This window comes from Vipera ursinii (genome assembly GCF_947247035.1).
Source record: "Vipera ursinii genome assembly, chromosome: 2".
Classification (NCBI taxonomy): Eukaryota; Metazoa; Chordata; class Lepidosauria; order Squamata; family Viperidae; genus Vipera; species Vipera ursinii.
The window spans coordinates 90,837,567-90,857,685 of NC_139513.1; the positions used below are offsets into that span (position 1 = coordinate 90,837,567).

Below are 20,119 nucleotides of genomic sequence, written 5' to 3' on the forward strand. Positions count from 1 at the left end.
AGCCCCCATACCATTTTTCTCACATACTGAATGAGTGCTTAATCATAGTAATGCATTTTAAATACATTTGTATTCCAGTCCATTTATTAAATGGTGATATTTATTTTAATTGTAGGTTCTTGCCTCTCTCATTATTCGTCTTGCTCTGGCTGAATCCTTCTGTCTTAATTGTGGTATTCTTGCATTGGATGAGCCTACCACCAATCTTGACCGAGAAAATATTGAATCTCTTGCACATGCTTTGGTGGAGTAAGTATCCTCAGATTTTATTAAGAGGTTTAAGAAGATTTACTTACTTGGAACTAAAAATTACAGGGAGTCCTTGACTCAACCAGTCACTTAGTTATGTTGAACCCCGAAAATAGGACTTACAATCCAGTTTCAAAGTTATGACGTCTGGGCTCAGTTACAGTCATAACTCAAGGACAGCCTCTATACACATAATAAACAGTCTTCATCAATCTTATGCTTCCTCAGACATAAGATAAAACCTGTGGAAACTTTCCATGCATAATAAACGACTAGTAATTCAGATAATTGTATGGAAATTTTAGCAGCAATAGATTCAGTTTCAGGCAAATCTGCTCTATGTTTATCTACCACTTTTTTGTTTGAAATTGGAGGCTATGATGCTATCCTCTACCCCAATATGTGTTTCTTCTATGTTCAGCTAGTATTCACATTCCACGTAACTGAACAACTACTCAGGATGCGGCAAAAGCTACAGTGCTTCTGGTGATGATCAACTGGGAAAATTGATCTTGGCTAATATGATGTTGAAGTAAGCCTCTGCCCAGCAAACGGAGTCTTCATGGGTTACGTGCCACCCACTGCTTATTTAGTAGAAAATCAGCTCTGCCCTGAATTAAGGGATTACAGGATCGTAAAAAGGGCGTTTATTGGTCCAAAGACATCGACATGATGTAGAATTTAGTATTCTTGTTTCTTAAAACCAGCAGGTTCTTATATTTACAATTGGAATTCAGCCCTAAAAATTAGTAACATAAAAACAAGAGAAATAATGTTATGGCTAAAGAAATAAAGGGCTATGTATAAAGCTTTTAATAAATAGAAATATTTTAGCTAACACAAAGCACATATAGTGTTTTGGTAAATACTGTTCCTCAGAACTGGGCAGGTCCTGTTCTGCATTCTTACTTGCCTGACATAATTTCTCATGGGATCTGGAAAAGCCAACCTCTGACCTCCTCCAAGTAGCACTCTTTGTTTTCCTTGACCTACTCTGATGGTCTCATAACAATCTGAAGTGCAATTTTCTCAGAGCTTATCTCACCTAATTAGAAGAATTGGGTTAAGTGTGCATTTGGATTATATCAGCTTTTGTGTTACATATACGATATTTGTTTTTCCTTTGAAGGATAATCAAAAGTAGATCTCAGCAGCGTAACTTTCAACTCCTTGTGATAACTCACGATGAAGATTTTGTGGAACTGTTGAGTCGATCTGAATATGTGGAGAAATTCTATAGAATTAAGAAGAACCTTGACCAGTGTTCTGAGATTGTGAAATGCAGTGTCTCAACATTAGGATCCTATGTTCATTAGAGCTTCCAAATGACTGTATTGTAAGATTCTTCCAAATAAAGATTCTTCTTTGGATAAAAAAAAAATTCTGCTGAAAGAGGTTCCCCCCCCAACTAAACAAATGTTATGTGTTGTGTGTACGTAGGGATAAATAAATATTGAGAAGTACCAAACAGCTGCAGTATTAAAATATTGGGGGAGAGGAAAGTAATTAAGAATAAAAGTGTGCACAGAAATATAGTGTTTGGTAAGACTTGTCATTGTATAGTTTTGAGGGAAAAGGTTCATCAGAACAAAACATCTGGTCGCCATTCAGAAGTTAAAGGAAGTTACCACAATTCTATATCCTGAAGGATTGAAAGAGATACATAAGAAGCTCAAGATGTAGCAGTCATCACTACAAGGACAAGCCATTTTGTGTCAGGCTGCTTGACTTCTAGTTAAAATTAAAATTCCTTTTTCAACCTTGATTCTCAGAGACTCTCTAGCAAGATTTATTCCGAGGAAAGGAATGGAGAACTCTTTTCCCTTTTACAACTAACATGCCCCATTAAGGGTGAAATGCTCCTGATTTTCTGTTAACTGGCAGGTGTCTTCACTGATAATGTAGGAACACAGTGTGTGTGTGTGTGTGTGTGTGTGTGTGTGTGTATGTGTGTGTTTTCTGAATCGACTATGGGTTTTTCAAGTGACTCTGAGGCATTATTTACCTTAAAAGTCCTTTATTAGCCTAATACACCGGCAAATGCTTGCTCGAAAGAAGCTGGAATCTGAAATCTTTGCCCCTTGGACAATATATTAAAACACAATTCTCCACCTTTCTAATTTTGTCATTGACCGGCCAAAGCCTTATCTTCTTTAGGGAGAAAAATGGCCTTGAAAAGTGCAATCATACTCATTCCCCCTCCTAACCTTAAACTAAAACAATACAGAAGTTTAACATATGAAACGGCTACTTCTTCATCTCTTGTCAAGCAATAGCATTGTTGACACCTTATCAGTCTGGAAACTAATCCTTACATCTTGGAAAGTGAAAACACATGTAGGCACTTCACCAAGCAGGCTGCTACTAGAGCTATGGGATTACATCACCATCTTCCCTCTCTCTTCAGAATCTCACTCTAAATGTTGACACCCAGCTCCATAATCTGCTTTGCCTGACTGTGTTCATGCTGATATTATTACCATTTGGGGCCACTGCTATAACACAGTTTCCTGGGAAAACATTTACAGATAAAAGCAACAAATTCTATAAATTCCATATATGCAGGAAAAGTACCTTACAGTATATCCATACAAGTTTCAAGTTGGCAGCTTGGTCTTATGTTGGATGGCAACTGCAGCCCTTTTCTATGAAGCCTCGGGACACAATTGCCAATGGGTTTCAGTGTGCCTCCCCCAGTCCAAACAGATTTCCTTGCCCTCTGCTTCCTCAGTACCAAGCAGGCAGCGAGATAAACAGCTTCCAGGGGCATAGTGTAGTGGCAACAGTCACAGCTCCACCTGCTTTCTTTTTAAAGGTGTAGCAGTTGCATCTTGGCCAGATTCCACTTTGCATAGATCTTTTAACCAGTAGACTTCCACTTGGTTAAATCACGATTACAATCTAACTCTTCTGCCCCCTCCTTTCCATTGAGTTAAACTTTGCATAAGGCCCAGGCAAGGCTGATTGGTCTTATGGACTGAGGCAGGAGTAAACTTCAGTTTTCCTAACCTCTCCCCATTGGATCAACCCCAAATAGGCTATGTTGTCAAAGCAGGAGTTTCTTCTCTTTTATTACTGAAATAAGCCTTAGTTTATGGGTCAAACCAGCTTTCATTGCCATAGTCAGTTGATGATCCTACCCAGGTTTATTTAGTAACTGTTGAAATTAAATCTTAAGAAACTATGGAGACCACTTTTAGTTCTGTGATTACTGATTGTGATGCACTTTTTCTGTGTTGCTAGTAGGTTAATTTACCAACTTGCATATAATATTAAGTAATGTTCTTTATGAACTATATTAGAGCTGGTTTGATGGAGAGATTAAGGCACCAGGCTAGAAATGGGAGACCAGGAATTCTACTCCCACCTGAATCATAAAGCCTGGGATGGGTGACCTGGGGCCAGTCCCTCTCTCTTAGCTCTAGGAAGGATACAATCGCAAACCACTTTTCTAGAAATCTTGCCAAGAAATCTGTGTGCACAGGTCCAGGTAGTCATCAGGAATCAACATTGACTTGAAGGCTCCATAAAAAAAAAATCCCACACATGTTGGAATTAAGTTTAATTCTCCTCAAATCATTAGAAAGTATTTCCATATAATCTCCCCCCAAATCATATGAATACTTTAGTTCCAGTGCACGTCTATTTAAAAGCATGTATTTTACTATGAGTTAGATAAATGCATGAAAATGATACTTCCAAGTTAGGATTTCTAACCACATGCTGACCAAAATGTGGTTGAGCTTCACTTCACATCTGAGGGAGGAGATGAAGTTGTATTATATTATGTGGCATTGCATTGCATTCTGTTTTAAATCAAACTGAGCAATCAGGAAAAAAAACTAATTTAAATATTGGGGTTTTTATTAATTTGCAGTTCTACTTACTAAGCATTTTGAGATATGATGAGTTTACTGAATGCCCACACACTCTGCTTATGCTTCAAAACTTCCTGTGGTTCATATTCAAAGTAAGAATTCACAGTGATAGGTTTTTTTTTCAGTCACTGATTAAAATGATACTGTGCATACCAAGTTGCTACTTTTGTAGTTGGGTGCAATTTTTCATATTTTAATTTGACAATCGTAACACAACTATTGATAATTTAGGTGTCTTTAAAATATATAAGATATACTATAATTCCTCCTCAGTAGCCCTAGTGAAAAGGCTTGAGTAGAACATGCTTGATTTTGCCATTAATTCTCTCTGAATTAATAGCTCTCTGAAATCCTGAGCTATTAGTCAAATGAATTATTTCAACAGCATGGAAGGCAGGAAAATCAGCATTTTGTTGTGATGCTCCAGAACAACCAATGTAAAACCTGGTTGCTGGAAATTTTCAGGACATCCAGAAATAAGAATAAATGCTTAAAACTTGCATAAGGTTGAACACCATCAATCATGATGGTTGTTCCAGCAGGTTCTGGCAAGCATTTTTTCTCCAAAGGACCATACATTGGACCGTACAGCGTTAGAACCATTATTTAATTTATTTTAGATTGCCTTACAGAGAAAAGACTTTTAAAATGTGCTTTCCAGAACCACCTCTTTCTTTGCTGGGGATTTCCTGGGCAAAGAAGGCATTGCCAGAAAGCATTGCCAAAGACAGCCTAACAGTTGCTTTAAAAAAAATGGTTGGACTGCCACTTGCCTACAGATTCCACGATATTCCCGCTTCACCATTCTACCCACTTTTGTCCTTTTCATGTTACGAAGTTATCTCGGTACATCACATTTTATATGCCCCATTAGAATTCCATGGCAGAACATAATGTAAAACACACAAACATAACACAGCAACTGAGAAACCAAGCCAATATGAGCAGTACCATTTGGCCAAACTGATCATGACAAAATACTCAGAACTGTAGCATACAAGTTCAAGATTACTAATTTTATATTCTCACCCTAACTCCTGACATACCATATGGTTACAGGCATGTGTATTATAGGTATTAATACTTCGTATGACTTTTAAAGGATTTTAATGATACATTTTTGGTTACTTTTAAATTTTTGTGTGTGTGTATGCGTGTGTGTGTGTGTGTGTGTCCCTAGCAATTTATATCTCGAAACATCACTATAAATTCTGCATAAAAACATCCATGGTAAAATGGCAAATTAATATAATAAACTGAAAAAAATATCCAACTTATTGCTTGGCGTAACACCAGACGTGTCAGTAGAAGGCAAAAAATCACAAAACTGTGTTTCACTTGATTTGGCCACGTCATGCAGGGGGAATTCACTGGAGAGTTAGTGGTAAAAGAAAACCAGGCTGTCAAAGCATGGTGGCTGGATGCCAGCAAAGCTGAACACAGAACCAGCCAGAACACAGAACAAGGAGCGCAAGATCAGAAGATGTGGGGAGACGTGGCACATCAAATTGCCAAGAGTCAGACATGATTGAATGGATAACACCATCATCACTGCTTGAGGGGACCAACGGGGGGGGGGGCTAACCAAACTGAGTCTGTTCCACAAAAAAGGAGCTATCATTGAGAAACAGCATCTGTCAGCATTTGCCCCCGTTCACCTCACTGAGGCAGGGAACTTCCAGAAATTGTTCTCAATGAGTGTATGTGGCTGGAAATCATAAAGGGTTTGTATAGATAAAAACTAACCTTTGAGTTGCACAGCAACCTATTGCCCGCCCGTTGGGAGCCTGCAGCACTGGTGTGAGGTGTTTGTGTTGATGATTGCCAAACAAGATGCAGGCTATGCAGCTTCCAGCTTGTCTTCAAAAGCAGCCCCATGCAGAGGTAATCCTTGACTTGCGACCACAATTGAGCCCAAAATTGATGTTGTTAAGTGAGAAATTTGTTCAGTGAGTTTTGCCCCATTTCACGACTTTTCTTGCCACATTTGTTAAGTGAATCACTGCAGCTGTTAAATCAGTAACACTGTCGTTAATTGAATCTGGCTTCCCCGTTGACATTGCTTGTCAGAAGGTTGGAAAAGGGGATCATGTGATCCCCCCCCCAGACACTGCAACTGTCACAAATATGAACCAGTTGTCAAGCATCTGAATGTAAATCCCATGACCATGGGGATGCTGCAAGTCATGAGTGTGAAAAATGGTCATGTCGTTTTTTGTAACTTCAAATGGCTGCTAAACTGGTCACTGTAAGTCGAGGACTACTTGTATTGCAGTAGTCCATAGGAGGATGGGAGGTATGGCGAGGTGTGATGGATGGCCTTAAAGGACAGAGGGACAACCTGACAGGAAAGCAACAATCAGATAAACATGGCTTGAGCCCTGACACTTCAGCCACCCTCACCCTCCCACCCATTCCATATTCACATAAGATAAAAGAGGGAGGCCAGGAAATACATTAAGACTTGCAAAATGCTATTACTATAACTGTTCTAATAAAAGTAAGAGATGCAGTGGCTCAGTGGGTTAGGCCACTGAGTTGTTGATCAGAAGGTCGGCAGTTTGGCAGGTCAAATCCCGAGTGCCGTGTAACAGAGTGAGCGCCTGTTACTCGTCCCAGCTTCTGCCAACCTAGCAGTTCGAAAGCATGTAAAAATGCAAGTAGAAAAATAGGGACCACTACGGTGGGAAGGTAACAGTGTTCCATGCACCTTTGGCGTCTAGTCATGCCGGCCACATGACCATGGAAATGTCCTTGGACAAGCGCTGGCTCTTCGGCTTTGAAACGGAGATGAGCACCAGCCCCTAGAGTCGGAAACGACTAGCACGGATGTGCAGGGGAACCTTTACCTTTTACCTCTAATAAAAGTAGCCTTAAGCACCTTTGGTCCGGTCTGTCTTAAAAGGCTGATAGGTTGCCTCCCAACTCTGTATACTGATGATGCCACACCATAAAATCAGTAGATTCCTTCTCCTAGCAATTTCATGCTGATGTTTAAATGCAGGAGGGAGAGTACGGAATCTCACCACCGTCAGTTTTGGGATCACCACACACCAGAGTGTGGTGTCTTCTCCCTCACTACTACTGAACTACCTCCTTGGAAAACACAGAATATGCCTCGCATTCTCAGTGCTCAGAGGCAGTCCAGAAAGGTATAATGATCAATGGCATTTAATACCAAGTGTTGCAATAGGACTAACCTCATCCAGGGCTAATAATCTACCAGAAAATCACTGGTGATTTCCATTCTCCACCATCCAGACAAAGCTGAAGAAGCTTCTTCGATGAGAAGTGAAACATATTGAAAGGAAAACAAGAAAATCCAGTTGTTCACAGCTGTTTATCATTAAAGAAGAGAAGTAGAGGTATTTGTCATCTTTTGTGACCATGGTGTAAGCTTGAACATCCATCTGCTGTTAGGTTCACTTTTGGCTTTGCCCCAGAACTCCATCTAGGAACAGTCACTACATCAAAAGACCAGCTTGGCCCCTGATTCCAGGATCAGTTATGCAATCAACAGAATTCCCTGCTGAATTGCTGGGAAACTCTCAAAGCACCTGTCCTAATTTATCTGGATCCATGAAATGACTGAGATGGACCATCTGAACAAAACTGATCACCTGAAAGAGGTCGCATGTTGCTGACAACCTCGTCTGAACAAGGAAGTGTTCTGAGTGTAGTGATGGGCAAGGTGTAATGTTCTCCACTCCAGATTACAGCTCAGGTGCTGTAAATAGGGCCATTTGATTACTTGCATGTGTTAGGCCAGAGATTACTGAAGGCAACCCTGTAGGTGCCAAGGAGAGGCATCAACTCCTGGCTCATCCAACCTCTGCCCTTGGCATGAATATTGATGTCGCCAAAGACAAAAAGGCTAGAGGATACTAACATCAACTGAAATAGCAGATCCAGGAATTTGGGGAGGGAATCCTCCCAAGAAGCAGAGCAGTCAGTACACTAACTAATTTAACCAACAGACATTCATACTCTTGTCGCTACAAAAGCAGAATTCTGGCCATAAAAAGACATCTTTTAGGATCCAGATCTCCTTCTCTTGGCCTCAAAGTTGCTACAAGTCATAAAATTTAAGTAAACATATCTCAATATCTCCAAATGAGTAATATCTCTACCCTCACCCAACTAGTAATATATTCCAAATTTCTTGCAATGCTCATTTCTTGCATTCATACACTCCCTCTCTAGAGGATCTTCTGCTAATGAGCACCTTCTCACTAAAGTCCAAATACACCTTGTTGTCTCACTGCAATTAGGGCCTCCTCTGCTGCCAACCTGCCTCCCACCTAAGGAACAGCTTTTCTCAAACTTTTTAGCCTAGCTAGATTCACTTCCAGATGACACAGTAATGGTTCTCCATAACCCCCCTCCATCACCAGAACACCCCAGGCTGGCTTAAAACCAGGGTTCCCTGGTCCCTACACCCCAAAACTGGGAACCTTCTTTCCAGTTCCATCCTAGCCTCAAAGTGCCTACTGAATTTCCAAAAGTCATTCATGTGGAAGAGCTCCCTGAAGCTACCACCTTCAGTTCATTCACCTTTGGAAGTTCCAGGAGAACCTTCACTGTCCCCGCCATTGTTCTTCCTCTTCTGCTCAGGAAGTAACTCCATCCATCCAATGCAGGCAATGTCCTTTATGCTCTCCAATATCATTTGCCACTTTGCAACACTCACAATCTGCTACTCACTAGCTAGAGTATAAGATGGGTGGTAGATCAATCAAACTTAACAAGATTATGTTACTATAACCATTTTCAATAAAGGGAGTGTTAGACTTCCTGTAGAATAGATTCCCTGGTCTGGTCTACCTACTGGGGTTGACATTAATCTTGTAAGTATCAATATTTGGGGGACGCGGTGGCTCAGTGGGTTAGGACGCTGAGCTTGTCGATCAGAAGGTCGGCAGTTTGGCAGGTCGAATCCCCAGTGCCACATAACAGAGTGAGCACCTGTTACTCGTCCCAGCTTCTACCAACCTAGCAGTTCGAAAGCACGTAAAAATGCAAGTAGAAAAATAGGGACCACTAAGGTGGGAAGGTAGCAGCGTTCCGTGCACCTTTGGCATCTAGTCATGCTGGCCACATGACCACAGAGACATCCTCGGACAAGCGCTGGCTCTTCGGCTTTGAAACGGAGATGAGCACCGGCCCCTAGAGTCGGAAACAACTAGCACGCATCTGCGGGGGAACCTTTACCTTTTTATCAATATTTATTTCTTGAGTACCTTTCCTTCTTATACTCATGTAAACCATGGAGGCATCTGCCTGAGCCACCTCTGAATATTATTTTGTTTCTCAGACTTTGCAAAAAGTCTGACAAAAATTTCCCTTTTTGCCTAGGCAACAATTTTTTAAAAAACTTCCCTTTTTGGTTAAGTAATGTTTCTTGCATATTTCCATCAAACTCATTTTTCTTTTCATTTTTTTTCCAGTTGGACAGAAATTACTGCTCAACTGAAAACAAATGTTAGTCTTTGAATTATCTCTTTAGCAATGAAATGGGAGGACTGATCAATTTTGCAATTGAAAATTTGACTACTTCATACGATTTGTCAGAAAAAAGGCCCAATATTTTTAATGCAAAGATGTGGAACTGGCTTATCTCAAGTCAGTCCATTGGTCCCTCACATTCTGTAGAGTCCACAAGGACTGACAGCCACTTTCCAAAGACTAGACCTAATTCTGGGACCTGTTTTCAAAATGAAGGCTCTCTCTTCTGCAGTAATCTGAAAGCACTGCGAGGACATTAGTAGAATCTATGGAGAACATCTTGGGAATTCTTGGTGCTCTCTGAGTTTGGTTGTTTGCTTGCAGTCATTTCATTACCCAACGTGTTTGTCTGGTTTTCTCCTTGGTATTTCCTTGATTAGGGTATTATTTTCTGTTGGATTGTTTGTCTGGTGTTAATCCCGGTTTAAAGGATGGAGAAAACCACACTCCTGCCAACACAGGCAGGGCAAGCACATAAATCTAACAAATAAATATAAATAAATAAAATGTAAACAGGGAACAAACCGCACACTCACTAGCACTGATGTTCCGTAGTTGGGTAATGAAATGGTCTACAAGAAAACACCAAGTTTAGAAAGCCCCAAGATTTCCATAGCTGACCCCTGAGCTACACGCATTCCCTTCTATTGGAAGAATATCTTTGGCAGTGAGGATTGAAAAATATAGCTGTGCTTGGTGAGGATCTTGGTGTCCTTCTACCTGGACACTATTGTTCATCCACTGACATAGGACATCTTTGACATTATTTGAATTTTGTGTTTGCCCAAAAACCTCATGGAACCACTTACAGGTAGTCCTTGACTTATTTATTTATTTTTATTTATTTATTTATTATTGGGACTTATATGCCGCCCTATCTCCCGAAGGACTCAGGGCGGCTAACAACAGTAACATATAATAAATAAATATAGAAGTTAAGATAAAAAATTAAAATTAAAGGCCTCTGTACAATACATTAAAATTAAAATAAATTAAAAGTTAGAGTTAAAAATTAAAGACATAATTAAAATCCTTGTCAGTCCGGGTCAGCCAGGTGGAAAAGGAGTGTTTTGAGGCCGCGGCGAAAGGACTGGAGATCTTGGGCCATCCGAAGCTCATGGGGGAGCTGGTTCCACAGGGCTGGCGCTCCCACAGAGAAGGCCCTACCCCTGGGGGTTGCCAGCCGACATTGTTTAGCCAATGGTACCCTGAGGAGGCCTTCTCTGTGTGAGCGTACTGGGCGATAGGAATTCGTTCCTGGCAGCAGATGATCCTGCAAGTATCCCGGTCCTAAGCCATGTAGGGCTTTAAAGGTAAGTACCAGCACCTTAAATCTCACCCGGAGGGCAACCAGTAACCAATGCAGCTCACGCAGGAGGGGTGTAATATGGGAATATCGGGGTGCTCCCATCACTACCCATGCAGCCGCATTCTGCACCAGCTGAAGCCTCCGGGTGGTCTTTAAGGGCAGCCCCATGTAGAGAGCATTGCAGTAATCTATACAGGAGGTAACGAGTACGTGGGTGACTGTGCGTAGGGCATCTCGGTCCAGGAAGGGGTGTAACTGGCGTACCAGGCCAGTTATGACCACAATTGTATCCAAAATTGCTGTTGTTCACTGAGACATTTGTTAAGTGAGTTTTGCCCCGTTTTATGACCTTTCCTGCCTCATTTGTTAAGTGAATCACTGCAGTTGATAAGTTAGTAACCCGGTTGTTAAGTGAATCCGGTTTCCCCATTGATTTTACTTGCCTGAAGGTCTCGAAAGGTGATTACACGTCCCTGGGACACGGCAGCCGTCATAAGTGTGAACCAATTGCCAAGCGTCTGAATTTTGATCATGTGGCCATGGGGGAGGCTACAAAGGTCGTAAGGGTGAAAAACGGTCACAAGTCACTTTTTCCAGTGCTGCTGTAACTTTCAATGGTCAATAAATGAACTGTTGTAAGTCAGGGACTACCTCTACTTGTTTCTAGAGCTGCCGATTCTTTGTCTGCACATTTATTTCTTTTTTTAAAAAAAACAGATAGGTTCAGAGGCAACAGTTCAGGTGACAGAGCCACATGGGCAGCAAGATCAAAGACAGAAAGGCAGACATCAAAGGCAGAACAGGCTTGATCTTAAGCAACGATAAACAAAGACTGGTTCTTTCTTAAGAAATAAATGTAGGTTCAATAAGTACAAGTAGTCCTCAACGTGTGGTCACAGTCGAGCCTAAAACTTTCATTGCTAAGCAAGACAGATGTTAAGGGACTTTTTGCCCCATTTTATGACCTTTCTCGCCACAGTAACTGAGTGAATCACTGCAGTTGTTAAATTAGTAACACGGTTGTTAAGTGAATCTGACTTTCCCGTTGACCTTGCTTATCAGAAGGTTGCAATAGGTGATCACGTGATCCCAGGACATGGCCACCGTCATAAATTCACGCCGGTGGCCAAGCGTCCGAATGTTCGAAGCACATGACCGTGGGGAAGCAGCAACAGTTGTAAATGTGAAAAACGATTATAAGTCACATTTCTCAGGACCATTGTAACTTCAAACGGTCACTAAATGAAGGGTTGTAAGATGAGGGCTAGCGGGATCCTTTCACTTATGCCTGAAATCCTCAAAGACCGATAAACTTGAGTGTTTAAGATAAATCTGATGTCAGCTTTGGAGTGGTTGAAGGAAAACAATTTAATACATCCAGATGGGTCTGCAGTGTTCCTGGTCCACTGAATTGAAAATTAAGGCATTGCTACCCAAACTAAGCACAATTTTAGATAGGCAGACAGGAAATTAATGCAGAAATATATTTTCAGATTTGCTTGTCCTACGTCTTTCAAAATATGTGCCTCCCAGCTGTTGAAATGTGGATGACAATGTGTTGTCATGCAAGGCTGTCTCTAGATTAGTCATTCTAGGCTTGCATAGAACTGTGTAACATTACTGGGGTAAAATAAGGCTGTGGTTGTGCTTGTGACCCTCTAGTCAAAAGCTCATTTTAATGACTTTTTTGCCATGGCTGCTAAGGAAATCACTACAGTTGGTAAGCGAATCAGGTGGCTGTTAAGGAAATCTGGCTTTTCCCACTGACGCTGCTTATCAGAAGCTCCCCAGGAAGGTCGCCAATGCAATTGCAAGACCCCAGGACGCTGCAACCATCACAAATACATGCCAGTTGCCAAGTACCCAAAGTGTGAGCATGTGACTATGAGGGTGCTGCAATGGTCATAAGTGTGAGAACCAGTCATAAGTTGTTTTTTTCAGTGCCATTGTAGCAGTCATTCAACAAATGGTTGTAAGTAAATGACTATCTGTGCAGCATTTATGATTAGCAAGGAATGTAAGATCATAGCTGGTAACTTAGTGTCATCTCCTTTGTTTTACTTTAAAAGGCTACGTGAAAGCCTCAGTTGGTCTTCATTGATTAAAGCCATGGTGAGTGGTGGAGGTCAATCTCTATGGGTCCATCTGTTAATGACCATGGCATATGGAAGATTGCAACATAAAACAGAAGTAAATAATAAAGAGCGTGATTTAACAATAAAAATCGCGGAGAGAAAATAAATGCATTGTGTGCCTCTGCAACTAAGAGAACGAGGAAAGATATGAAGTTGGTGAATGCACGAAGGAAAGTCAAGATATAAATTTAACTGGGAATGAAAGAGCTAAAATGTATCTCAGAAAGGATGAATTGGTGTTACTTAGTTTGCTGTAGATGTACGCAAAAAAGTAAGAATCTGTAGTTTAATGTTAATTAATTAATTAATTAATTAATTAATTAATTAATTAGATTTATATACCGCCCTTCTCCCGAGGGACTCAGGGCGGTGTACAGGGCAATTAAAATATGGTATACAAAAGTTAAAAATAGATTAAATTAAATTTAGCCCCAAACAAAATAAATTAAATTATGTAATTTAAAACCCCAATCCCTCAGTCCAGGCCGGCAAGCTCGAATAACCAGGTTTTCAGGTCACGGCGAAAAGAGCGAAGGTCGGGAGCCATCCGGAGTTCCACAGGCAGCTGATTCCAGAGGGCAGGCGTGCCCACAGAGAATGCTCTCCCCCTGGGGGCCGCCAGCCGGCACTCCCTGACCAACAGCACCCTGAGGAGACCCTCTCTGTGGGAGCGCACGGGGCAATGGGAAGTTGACGCCGGCAGCAGGTGCTCCTGTAAATAATCCGGACCCATGCCATTTAGGGCTTTATAGGTCATCACCAGCACCTTGAATCTCACCCGGAGGACAACTGGGAGCCAATGCAGCTTGCTGAGAAGAGGTGTTACATGGGAGTATCGGGAGACCCCCATCACAACTCACGCGGCCGCATTCTGCACCAGCTGAAGCCTCCGAATGGTCCTCAAGGGCAGCCCCATGTAGAGAGCATTGCAGTAGTCTATTCGAGAGGTCATGAGTGCATGAGTGACTGTACCTAGGGCATCTTGGTCCAGATAGGGCCGCAACTGGCGCACCAGGCGAACCTGGGCAAAAGCCCCCCTGGCCACGGCTCCTATGTGATCTTCCAAACTCAACTGTGAGTCAAGGAGGATGCCCAAGTTGCGAGCCCTATCTACGGGGGGTAACACCTCACCCCCCATAGTTAACGATGGAATAGGCTGGATTGCCCGAGATGCCGGTATGTACAACCACTCGGTCTTGTCGGGATTAAGTTGAAGCCTGTTCCTCCCCATGCAGACCCGAACCGCCTCCAGGCAGCGGGACATCACGTCGAGGGCATCACTGGGTTGGTTTGGATACCCCACCCCAAAACCACAAATTATCTCACCCAGCGGCTTCATATAGATGTTGAACAGGAGGGGCGAGAGGTCCGACCCCTGAGGAACTCCACAAACGAGAGGCCTTGAGGCCGACATCTGCCCTCCTGCCAATACCGTACGTACAGTCACTCATGCACTCGTTACCTCCCGGATAGATTACTGCAATGCTCTCTACATGGGGCTGCCCTTGAAGACCACCTGGAGGCTCCAGCTGGTGCAGAATGCGGCCGCGCGGGTAGTGATGGGAGCATCCTGATACTCCCATATTACACCCCTCCTGCGTGAGCTGCATTGGTTACCGGTTGTCTTCCGGGTGAGATTTAAGGTGCTGGTACTTACCTTTAAAGCCCTACATGGCCTAGGCCCGGGATATTTGCAGGACCGTCTGCTGCCGGGAACGACTTCCCATCGCCCAGTGCGCTCACACAGAGAGGGCCTCCTCAGGGTGCCATCGGCTAGACAATGTCGGCTGGCGACCCCCAGGGGGAGGGCCTTCTCTGTGGGAGCGCCAGCCCTGTGGAACCAACTCCCCCTTGAGCTCCGGATGGCCCCGGATTTCCGGTCCTTTCGCCGCAGCCTTAAAACTTTCCTTTTTCATCAGGCTGACCTGGACTGATGACAGGGTTTTTTAAAATGTTTTTTAATTTTAATTGTTTAGTTTAACTTATTTATTGGGGCTGTTTATTTAATTTCTTTTAACTTTTGTATTGTTGTTTTTATTGTTGTTAGCCTCCCTGAGTCCTTCGGGAGATAGAGCGGCATATAAGTCCCAAAAATAAATAAATAAATAAATAAATAAATAAATAAATAAATAAATAAATAAATAAATAAATAAATAAATAAATAAATAAATAAAATACCGACTGCAAACGACCCAGGAGGTAGGAGGAGAACCACTGTAAAACAGTGCCACCCACTCCCAACCCCCTGAGGCGCCGCAGTAAGATACCATGGTCGATGGTATCAAAAGCCGCTGAGAGGTCTAATAGGACTAGGACAGAGGAGAAACCCCTGTCCCGAGCCCGCCAGAGATCATTGAAAGTTATCCCTCAGGGAATGATAATGGAAGAACCAGAGATGATTTTTGTAAGAATTATGCACAGTTTAAAGTGCTCATGTTTCAGAGGGGAAAAAAGCACTGTGGTAGAACTGTTAATTCATTGACTAGGGCAATAAACAAGAATACAGGTAGTCCTCGACTTACAACCACAATTTATGTTGCTAAGTGAGACATTTGTTGCATGAATTCTGCCCCATTTTACGAGCTTTCTTGACACATTTGTTAAGTGAATCACTTCAGCTGTTAATTTAGTAATGGGGTTGTTAAGTTAATCTGGCTTCCCCATTGGCTTTGCTTTCAGAAGGTCAGAAAAGTTGATCATGTGACTCAGGGACACTGCAACTGTCATAAATATGAGTCAGTTGCCAAGTGCCTGAATTTTGATCATGTGACCATGGGAATCCCACAATGGTCGTAAGTGTGAAAAACAGTCATAAGTCACTTTTTTCAGTACCATTGTAACTTTGAACAGTCACTAAACAAAACGTCGAGAAGTATCCGTTGATTTTCTTTCAAAATGGCACAGAATGACATCACATTTTTTAATATCTTGACTTACATAACCTCTTTTTAAATAACATCATACTATTAGAAGCTGATATTGCTGAAAATTAACAACTTATACTGTAAATTGACTTTTGTTTAAACTTTCCATCTCATGGACTCTGACTGATATAGCAAATCCACTTTTTAATTTGCTTATGCATGTAAAAACTGTACTCAGAAAATTTTTCAAATGCCTCGGTGTGTGCTATTACAACAATTTCCAGTTGACTGTAAAGTCATTTTCTCTCCAGCGTCATTGCGGTACAATCTTCTTATCTCCTTTTGCATGAAGTGACATGTCTGCCCATAATTTTGTCTATTTTAAGAATTTCCCTTTCTTTGCTTGATAATGAACAAATCTAGTCCCATTTTCAAAAGCAACGCATCAGTTTCCTAAACATTTCCCCCCAAGTGGCTCAAAAATTAGCAGTTATCTTTTCCAATGGGATATTCCTTTCCAGTTGGTGAAGGTAGCCAAGATTAGAAAGATTATGATGTCATAATCATTTACCACAAGAAAAATCAAGTCTCAGAATCCTTTATTATATGTAAGAAAAATCTTTGTGAAAAGGTAGAGTTCTACGGTCCTGGAAAATTGTTTCCCCCTTTCAGTTCAACAAGAGAGAGCTACATTTTCAAGGATAAGAACGCTTTGGTCTTGGCTGTTCCTTTTGTCCCCACTGGACATTAGGAAGAAAAAAAGAGAAGGGAAGGTCGGAGATGATCTTCTCAACAATGCCAGCATCATGAAGAGGGTCTATGACAATTTGCTGCAGCCAACTCGCCACAGCCATCTTGCTGCGGGACAAGAGTTACACTAATATCAAAGAAATGGTGGAACAGAAGCATTAAAGAAAGGATGCAAAAGGGGGGGAACGGAATGAAATGTGAATGGCCAAAATTAAAATAACTTTTATTTATTTCAAATAATTCAAGAGAAATGTTAAATTACCCCACCGCCAGTTGTCCCATGGCATATTGGCCATGGCAAGCGGGCCGCAGCGAGTTGGCTGTGGCACGTTGTCCCATTCCCTCACAAAGAAAGGAAGGGGAGAAGAAAAATTTTCACCCGCAGTAGCAATTGCACAAATGATTTCCAACACTTCGTAACTGCCATTTCACTCTATCTAGAATGGAACGAGAGATGGAAAACCCCCCGACAGAAGATGAGGTATGTTGAAATCCTCCACAATGGAACATTTCGGGCAAGGAAGATTTACCTTTGAATTTATTTTTACGTTTGATTTGGCATTATTTATATTCTGCAAAGTCACATTCCCCTCCCCCGCAAAAAAAAACCCAAAAAGAAAAACAACCCTACAATACACACTCTAATAAATGAAGCATGACCATCCAGTCATGAAAGCTTCTGAAGTTACCCATTTCTGTTATTTAGTGGCGAACAACACTCTGACCATAGGCTTGTTCTCCCTCGTACACAAGGAGCTCGTATTGGCTTTACTAATTTTTAACCAAGCTTGTCCCTTGTTGTTGTTGTTGTTCTGTTGTTACTACCTAACACTGACAATGTTACCTAGTTTGGGTAATGAAGCATCTGCAGAGAAAAAAAAACAAGCTCAGAGAGCACCAAGGCCCCTTCATTTCAACCCTGGGCTACAAATATTCTCCTTTGTTGTTGTTCTGTTTGACTTTTGATGGAGGGTAAAATGGGATTGATTCATTTTAAAGATTTGCCTTTGGACAATGTGTAAGCCTGAATGCAGTGCCAGCCACAATCAGAAGAAGTATAACAGATCTGTTTTCATGCACAAAGCTGTCTCAACTTTTGGAAGGAAAAAAAAAAGAAATGAGCAAATCGACTTCCGAAACCGGTTGATTCTAAAGAGTGGGCACCAACATTGAAAAGGCCATACATTTTTCATATTGAAAACTTAACATTTGCCCTCCTCTATTAATAATTACTCATACATTGAGATAAGATGTTATCTTGATGAGATGGTGGTTATTGATATTAGTAGGTGGAGCTGCACCATCTTATGCATATATATTTGGTACAGAATATGTGTGATGAAGGTTCAATTTTCAGTTCTTAACTATCAAAAGAATATGGTTGTGAAATCTATTTTTACAGTCTCTTGCTTTGTCGTAATGGCTTTAGCCATTGGAACCGAAGACTGGAAAATGCCTCCACCAATATTAATTAACTTGATAGAAGAAATGAATGCTACATGTTTCAATCTGATGGTAAATATTATATACTTATTCTGATTGTGATTTTGTGATATGTTGGTTAACTATTTATTTAACAAATGCAGAAAAATTAGAAAGGACAATATTTATTAATGTATAAAATTTTGCAAACTATGCAAGGACCTGCTTCCTCTCTAAATAATTTGTGTGTAATACATGTTATGTGGATTTCCAATTCTAGATTATAGAGGAATGTAATTATTAATATTTCAATTAAATATTCAACTTTGTACATCTGTCAATCCTGCTTATAATTAAACTACTACTCATGCTCATTTTAGGAATAAAAAATAGGGTACTAAAGAGCCTAAGCTATTAAATTAAGAATCACACAATCATAGAGTTGGAAAGTGCCATTCAAATAATTGAATTTAGCTCTCTGTTTCTTCCAAGAATTCAAATTACCCAATTTCAGAGATACATTATTCTGGAAGGGAGTCCAATTATCTTCTTATATTACCCAACTCTTTTATTCTTAGGAGCTGTTTGCATCTTCCATCATTTCATAGCCTGCATTCTTGAAATGTCATGGCTTTCTTTTGTGGGACTTCTCTCTGAGCGATTAGAATGCTATTCCAAACAAATTTGCTGACCACCATTAATGTCATCAAATTATCATAAATTCTAGAAGCAACAGAAATACTAATTGTAATATAAGCAAAAATCTTGTTTTCATTTATTGACTGATATAATCAAAATGTATATAGGTTTCTAGATCAAAGCTTTACCAAACTAAAAAAAAACCTTATAATTATCTCTTTGTTTAGCTAATTCACTTGGCTCACTTAGAGACCAATGAAAGTTCCATCTTACATATTCAACTATATGATGGGGAGCACAATTCAGAAAATTATGGAAGCATATCTATTTGCTTCCAGATGGGCTAATATCTTGAGATTAGACACCTATTTCTCCTTTGCTAAGTACTGCTTTATGGAATGGGCTTTCCAGAATGAATACAATGGAAGCCAACTATGGGAATTTGATTGTATTCATAGAATTAGGCTATTATGAAAGCAAATATTTACTTCTTGCTGAGCTCAGCTTGCATAGTTTGTGGCAATAGTGAGGATGGTAGTCACTAAAGTCTGTGAGATTTTCCCCTATATTCTTAGACCCTGGGTATTGTTGTTTTATTGTTATGGCTGTTTTTGTCCAGGCTGGTATGCTTTGTGGTTATGTTTTTAATTGTACATTGGATGTTGTAAGCCACCCAGAGTCTTTTGGGATGTGTGGTTATAAATCCTCCTCCTTCTCCTGCTCATCTTAGTAAAAAGTCCATAAATAGGATGTGTGTGTGTGTGTGTGTGTGTGTGTGTGTGTATTTATTTATTATTTATTTATTTATTAGATTTATATACCGCCCTTCTCCTGAGGGACTCAGGGAGGTATACAGGGCAATTATAATATGACATACAAAAGTTAAAAATAGATTAAATTAAATTTTGCCCCAAACAAAATAAATTTAATTATGAAATTTAAAACCCCAATCCCTCAGTCCAGGCCGGCAAGCTCGAATAACCAGGTTTTCAGGTCACGGAGAAAAGAGCGAAGGTCGGGAGCCATCCGGAGCTCCACAGGCAGCTGATTCCAGAGAGCAGGCGCGCCCACAGAGAATGCTCTCCCCCTGGGGGCCGCCAGCCAGCACTCCCTGACTGATGGCACCCTGAGGAGACCCTCTCTGTGGGAGTGCACGGGGCGATGGGAAGTTGACAGCGGCAGCAGGTGCTCCCGTAAATAATCCAGACCCATGCCATATATCTATCTATCTATCTATCTATCTATCTATCTATCTATCTATCTATCTATCTATCTATCTATATATATATATCCTGTGTAATCATCTTTACGAACATCTGTTTATATCACTCCATCTAAAAAGCTATCTTTTTTCTATTGATTGGAACT

The 20,119-nt window shown here is 41.0% G+C and overlaps 1 protein-coding gene across 1 annotated transcript in view; it reads left to right on the forward strand.

Annotated features, from left to right (window-relative positions):
- The window catches only part of RAD50 (RAD50 double strand break repair protein), a 51,853-nt gene extending 50,062 nt beyond the window's left edge, over window positions 1–1,791 (forward strand). The window contains exons 25-26 of the mRNA XM_083354372.1: window positions 116–249; window positions 1,379–1,791. Of these exons, the coding sequence (XP_083210498.1) occupies window positions 116–249; window positions 1,379–1,565 (321 nt within the window). The 3' untranslated portion in view covers window positions 1,566–1,791. The remainder of the gene's footprint in view (window positions 1–115; window positions 250–1,378) is intronic.
- The last annotated feature ends 18,328 nt before the right edge of the window (window positions 1,792–20,119 follow it).